This window comes from Nerophis lumbriciformis, linkage group LG17 (genome assembly GCF_033978685.3).
Source record: "Nerophis lumbriciformis linkage group LG17, RoL_Nlum_v2.1, whole genome shotgun sequence".
Classification (NCBI taxonomy): domain Eukaryota; kingdom Metazoa; phylum Chordata; class Actinopteri; order Syngnathiformes; family Syngnathidae; genus Nerophis; species Nerophis lumbriciformis.
Window position 1 is genome coordinate 37,355,001 of NC_084564.2, and position 6,973 is coordinate 37,361,973.

General features: G+C 42.6%; 1 protein-coding gene across 2 annotated transcripts in view; it reads left to right on the forward strand.

The window, feature by feature from the left end:
- Window positions 1-4,581, forward strand: part of LOC133614287 (dixin-A-like) — a 45,200-nt gene extending 40,619 nt beyond the window's left edge. For both annotated transcript variants that reach the window (XM_061972138.1, XM_061972139.1), the window contains 2 exons: window positions 3,843-3,951; window positions 4,181-4,581. In XM_061972138.1, the coding sequence (XP_061828122.1) occupies window positions 3,843-3,951; window positions 4,181-4,264 (193 nt within the window). In that variant the 3' untranslated portion in view covers window positions 4,265-4,581. The remainder of the gene's footprint in view (window positions 1-3,842; window positions 3,952-4,180) is intronic.
- Window positions 4,582-6,973: the final 2,392 nt, after the last annotated feature.

The window sequence follows — 6,973 nt, forward strand, 5'->3', positions numbered from 1 at the left end:
TCGCCTTTGGTTACAGAACAGTTCAAAGAAAAGGTCGGTTCAAAGAAGAGATCGTAAAACAGTTCAAAGAAGAGGTGCCTGGAACTTGGGCAGATCCTGCTTTCTCTCCGCTTTGTAGTTCTCGGGTCAAAACAAAATCTTTCTTACAATACGTGAAAGAAACAGAACACCTTCATGTTGCTTCCCATCCTACACAGTGGGGTTTTACAAGCCTTCTTCTTGGTAGGTTCAAAGACAAGCTTTTGTCTTCTCGCCGGGAACTCATGGCAACACAAAGTTTTGTGATAATTTAGATACGATTATTCTGACAATTACCTCCAAATTCATCAGGACAACCTAAAATCATCAGCCCGGAGGTTGGGTCTTGGGCGCAGTTGGGTGTTCCAACAGGACAATGACACCAAACACACGTCAAAAGTGGTAAAGGAATGGCTGAATCAGGCTAGAATGAAGGTTTTAGAATGGCTTTCCCAAAGTCCTGACTTAAACGTGTGGACAATGCTGAAGAAACAAGTCCATGTCAGAAAACTAACACATTTAGCTGAACTGCACCAATTTTGTCAAGAGGAGTGGTCAAAAATTCAAACAGAAGCTTGTGGATGGCTACCAAAAGCGCCTTATTGCAGTGAAACTTGCCAAGGGACATGTAAGCAAATATTAACATTGCTGTATGTATACTTTTGACCCAGCACATTTGCTCACATTTTCAGTAGACTCATAATAAATTCATAAAAGTAGCAAACTTCATGAATGTTTTTTGTGACCAACAAGTATGTGCTCCAATCACTCTATCACAAAAAAATAAGAGTTGTAGAAATGATTGGAAACTCAAGACAGCCATGACATTATGTTCTTTACAAGTGTATGTAATAATAATAATAATAATAATACATTTTATTCGTAAAAAGCACTTTATATTGAGTAAACAATCTCAAAGTGCTACAGTGTATTAAAAAAAAAAAAAAAGAAATAAAAAGAAATAAAAATAAAAACTAGAACAGCCAAATAGCTATAACTAGTATGCATACATCTAAAAAAAGGCTTTTTTAAAAAGAAGGGCTTTTAAGCCCTTTTTAAAAGCATCCACAGTCTGTGGTGCCCTCAGGTGGTCAGGGAGAGCGTTCCACAGACTGGGAGCGGCGGAGCAGAAAGCCCTGTCTCCCATTGTTCGTAGTTTTGTCCTCGTAAACTTTTGACCACAACTGTATGTCATGTGTTGCCTTCATTATAACACCTATATTAGACTTTTAAAGTCATTTTGATAGTAGGCTATTATAGACACTTACGTCATGTGTTGCTTTCATTATAAGACTTACAGTCGTGGTCAAAAGTTTACATACACTTGTACAGAACATAATGTCATGGCTGTCTTGAGTTTTCAATCATTTCAGCACTACAGTTCGCGCACACTAGACAAGAATAATAATAAATAATATAATATATTATATATATAATATATAAATAATATAAATATATTCTACATATACTCTACATTTAAGTGCAGTCAAGGAACATATGCATTATACAGTCTGATGGCTGTCGGTATGAAGGACCTCCTGTGTAGTTCCGTGTTGCATTTTGGGAGTCTGATCCTTCCACTGAACGTGCTCATCAGTGTAGTGGGTGGGAGGTGTTGTCCATAATGGCTTGGAACTTTGCTAGACTTCTCCTCTCTGACACCACCGCCCAAGAGTCTAGCTCCACTTCTACCACGTTACTGGCCTTCTCTACCAAATTGTCCAGTCTGTTTGCGTCCCTCGCTCTCAGCCCGCTGCCCCAGCAGGCCACGGCGTACAAGAAGGCGCCCGCCACCACCGACTCGGAGAACATCTTCAACATCTTTGTACAGACGTTGAAGGATCCTAGCCTCCTGAGGAGTCCCTTCTTGTAGAGTGCCTCAGCGTGTTTTGTCCCATTCAGCTTGTTGTCCATGTGTACTCCGAGGTATTTATAATCCTCAATAAAAAAATCTGCCCAAGTTCCAGGCACCTGTTCTTTGAACTGTTTCACGACCTCTTCTTTGAACTCTTTTACGACCTTTTCTTTGAACCGACCTTTTTTTTTTAACTGTTTTGTAACCAAAAGCGATGGCTGTTTACGACCCCCTTCCCTTAGAAACAGCTGTTGCCATGTAATCAGGGAAAGTCCAAATAAAAGAGGAGGCGTACAATCTTTAGTCAGGACCGTGTTGAGACACTGTAAAAGGGTACAGTGTCTACGTGTTCCTCATTGAGCTAAATTTAATTCTGTCTGTTTAATTCCTTGCTTCTTGTCTTGTTTAATAGATGTCATCAGTGTTTGAACCTGACAGTAATCCTCCTTTTTCATTGTCACATTTAAAGCACCAGTTCCATTGGCAGCAAAACAGGCCCAGAGCATAATATTACCACCACCATGCTTGAGGGTAGGTTTGGTGTTCCTGGGATTAAAGGCCTACTGAAACCCACTACTACCGACCACGCAGTCTGATAGTTTGTATATCAATGATGAAATCTTAACATTGCAACACATGCCAATACGGCCGGGTTAGCTTACTAAAGTGCAATTTTAAATTTTGCGCGAAATATCCTGCTGAAAACGTCTCGGTATGATGACGTCAGCGCGTGACGTCACGGATTGTGGAGGACATTTTGGGACAGCCTGGTGGCCAGCTATTAAGTCGTCTGTTTTCATCGCAAAATTCCACAGTATTCTGGACATCTGTGTTGGTGAATCTTTTGCAATTTGTTCAATGAACAATGGAGACAGCAAAGAAGAAAGCTGTAGGTGAGAAGCGATGTATCGCGGGCGGCTGCAGCAACACAAACACAGCCGGTGTTTCATTGTTTACATTCCCGAAAGATGACAGTCAAGCTTTACCATTGGCCTGTGGAGAACTGGGACAACAGAGACTCTTACCAGGAGGACTTTGAGTTGGATACGCAGACGCGGTACCGTGAGTACGCATGCAGCTGCGGCTTCCAAACAGTTGATCGCTTGCCCGTACGTGCGTGCCGCTATGTGCATGTCACGTACGTAACTTTGGGGACTTTGGGGAAATATATGTGCTGTATGAACTTTGGGGAGGTAAACGGTACTTTGGGCTGTGGGATTGAGTGTGTTGTGCAGGTGTTTGAGTTGGTGAGGTGTTTGTTATGCGGGATTAATTTGTGGCATATTAAATATAAGCCTGGTTGTGTTGTGGCTAATAGAGTATATATATGTCTTGTGTTTATTTACTGTTTTAGTCATTCCCAGCTGAATATCAGGTCCCACCCGCCTCTCACAGCATTTTCCCTATCTGAATCGCTCCCACTGCCCTCTAGTCCTTCACTCTCACTTTCCTCATCCACGAATCTTTCATCCTCGCTCAAATCAATGGGGAAATCGTCGCTTTCTCGGTCCGAATCGCTCTCGCTGCTGGTGGCCATGATTGTAAACAATGTGCAGATGTGAGGAGCTCCACAACCTGTGACGTCACGCTACTCGTCTGCTACTTCCGGTACAGGCAAGGCTTTTTTATCAGCAACCTTTATCGTCGATGTTCTCTACTAAATCCTTTCAGCAAAAATATGGCAATATCGCGAATTGATCAAGTATGACACATAGAATGGACCTGCTATCCCCGTTTAAATAAGAAAATCGCATTTCAGTAAAGGCCTCACCTTTTCTCCTCCAAACATATTGCTGGGTATTTGTTTTTGTTTCATCCGACCACAGAACTTTCCTCCAGAAGGTCTTACCTTTGTCCATGTGATGCTGAAGAAACAAAAATGGAGCTGTTTGGCCACAATACCCAGCAATATGTTTTAGATGGCGACTAAGTCTGCACCAATCATGACTGCCGCGCCGTGCTCTTGCAGGTTGGGTGACGTGACGCTGCGAGACTTCAAGGCGGCCGTGGACAGACAAGGCAGCTTCAGATACCACTTCAAAGCTCTCGACCCGGAGTTTGGCACCGTCAAAGAGGAGGTAGGCGTGACACGTGTTCCACATCACCTCTAGCATAAGCAAATATGAAAAGCGTGTCGTGCCAATAACTGCACGTCAGCTTCAAAACACTGCAGGAAGGATCCTCTCCCTTTCAAAAAGATTTACTAACGCTGAGCCGTCATCTTTTACTTCCTCTCGCGGACCTCCCTGAATTACATACGCCAGTTCTTCTTTTCTCGGATATGTCAAGGCTGGGTTCTATCCGCAGGTGTTCCAGGACGGAGCGGTGGTGCCCGGCTGGGAGGGGAAGATTGTAGCTTGGGTAGAGGAGGACCACGGAGAGAGGAAGTAGAAACCCCCCCCCCCCAAAAAAAAAAAACCCAACCTCAATTGTGTCCGTCAGATCAGAACTTGAATGGAAATACTCGGGACCAATGGACTGGAATAAGCGGTTTGAATGTTTCATGTCGAGGAATGCTCGTTAAGACACTGTTTACACCTCATGAAGGCAACGCCGGTTAATTAGCTGAACGAGTTCCACGATGAATAACAGAGTTGAGATAATGGACGGATGTTCACTGCCATTTTCCACATACCCGATTGCCAAATAGTGATGTTTGCCTTTTAGTGTCAACCAATATTTAAATAAACATCAATTGTTGCATGGATCATTTTGCTGTCCGTTATTGCAGATGTGTATGATGATTAGAGATGTCCGATAAAGGCTTTTTTTGCCGATATTGTCCAACTCTTAATTACCGATTCCGATATCAACCGATACCGATATATACAGTCGTGGAATTAGCACATTATTACTGTATTTTTCAGACTATAAGTCGCAGTTTTTTCATAGTTTGGCCGTTGGTGCGACTTATACTCAGGAGCGACTTACAGTGGGGTAAAAAAGTATTTAGTCAGCCACCAATTGTGCAAGTTCTCCCACTTAAAATGATGACAGAGGTCTGTAATTTTCATCATAGGTACACTTCAACTGTGAGAGACAGAATGTGAAAAAAAAATCCAGGAATTCACATTGTAGGATTTAAAAAAAAAAATATTTGTAATTTATGGTGGAAAATAAGTATTTGGTCAATAACAAAAATTCAACTCAATACTTTGTAATATAACCTTTGTTGGCAATAACAGAGGTCAAACGATTACTATAGGTCTTTACCAGGTTTGCACACACAGTAGCTGGTATTTTGGCCCATTCCTCCATGCAGATCTTCTCGAGAGCAGTGATGTTTTGGGGCTGTCGCCGAGCAACACGGACTTTCAACTCCCTTCACAGATTTTCTATGGGGTTGAGGTCTGGAGACTGGCTAGGCCACTCCAGGACTTTCAAATGCTTCTTACGGAGCTACTCCTTCGTTGCCCGGGCGGTGTGTTTGGGATCATTGTCATGCTGGAAGACCCAGCCACCTTTCATCTTCAAAGCTCTCACTGATGGAAGGAGGTTTTGGCTCAAAATCTCACGATACATGGCCCCATTCATTCTTTCCTTAACACGGATCAGTCGGCCTGTCCCCTTAGCAGAAAATCAGCCCCAAAGCATGATGTTTCCACCCCTATGCTTCACAGTAGGTATGGTGTACTTGGGATGCAACTCAGTATTCTTCTTCCTCCAAACACGACGAGTTGAGTTTATACCAAAAAGTTCCATTTTGGTTTCATCAGACCACATGACATTCTCCCAATCCTCTGCTGTATCATCCATGTGCTCTCTGGCAAACTTCAGACGGGCCTGGACATGCACTGGCTTAAGCAGGGCGACACGTCTGGCACTGCAGGATTTGATTCCCTGTCGGCGTAGTGTGTTACTGATGGTAACCTTTGTTACTTTGGTCCCAGCTCTCTGCAGGTCATTCACCAGGTCCCGCCGTGTGTGGTTCTGGGATTTTTGCTCACCGTTCTCATGATCATTTTGACCCCACGGGATGAGATCTTGCGTGGAGCCCCAGATCGAGGGAGATTATCAGTGGTCTTGTATGTCTTCCATTTTCTGATAATTGCTCCCACAGTTGATTTTTTCACACCAAGCTGCTTGCCTATTGTAGATTCACTCTTCACAGTCTGGTGCAGGTCTACAATTGTTTTCCTGGTGTCCTTCGACAGCTCTTTGGTCTTGGCCATAGTGGAGTTTGGAGTCTGACTTTGAGGCTGTGGATAGGTGTCTTTTATACAGATAACGAGTTCAAACAGGTGCCATTAATACAGGTAACGAGTGGAGGGCAGAAGAGCTTTTTAAAGAAGTTACAAGTCTGTCAGAGCCAGAGATCTTCCTTGTTTGAAGTGACCAAATACTTACTTTCCACCATAATTTACAAATAAATTCTTTAAAATTCCTACAATGTGAATTCCTGGATTTTTTTTCCCATTCTGTCTCTCACAGTTGAAGTGTACCTATGATGAAAATTACAGACCTCTGTCATCATTTTAAGTGGGAGAACTTGCACAATTGGTGGCTGACTAAATACTTTTTTGCCCCACTGTATGTGTGACATTATTAACACATTACCGTAAAATATCAAATATTATTTAGCTCATTCACGTAAGAGACTAGACCAGGGGTCGGCAACCCGCGGCTCTAGAGCCGCATGCGGCTCTTTAGCGCCGCCCTAGTGGCTCTCTGGAGCTTTTTAAAAAATTTATGAAAAATGGAAAAAGATGAGGGGAAAAAAATCTTTTTTTTTTTTAATATGGTTTCTGTAGGAGGACAAACATGACACAAGCCTCCATAATTGTTACAAAGCACACTGTTTATATTAAACATGCTTCACTGATTAGAGTATTTGGTGAGCGCCGTTTTGTCTTACTAATTTTGGTGGTCTTGAACTCACCGTAGTTTGTTTACATGTATATCTTTCTCCCGACTTTCTAGGACGTGTTTTATGCCACTTCTTTTCCTGTCTCATTTTGTCCACCAAACATTTAAGGTTGTGCATGAAAGGTGAGTTTTGTTGATGTTATTGACTTGTGTGGAGTGCTAATCAAACATATTTGGTCACTGCATGACTGCAAGCTACTCGATGCTAACATGCTATTTAGGCTAGCTATATGT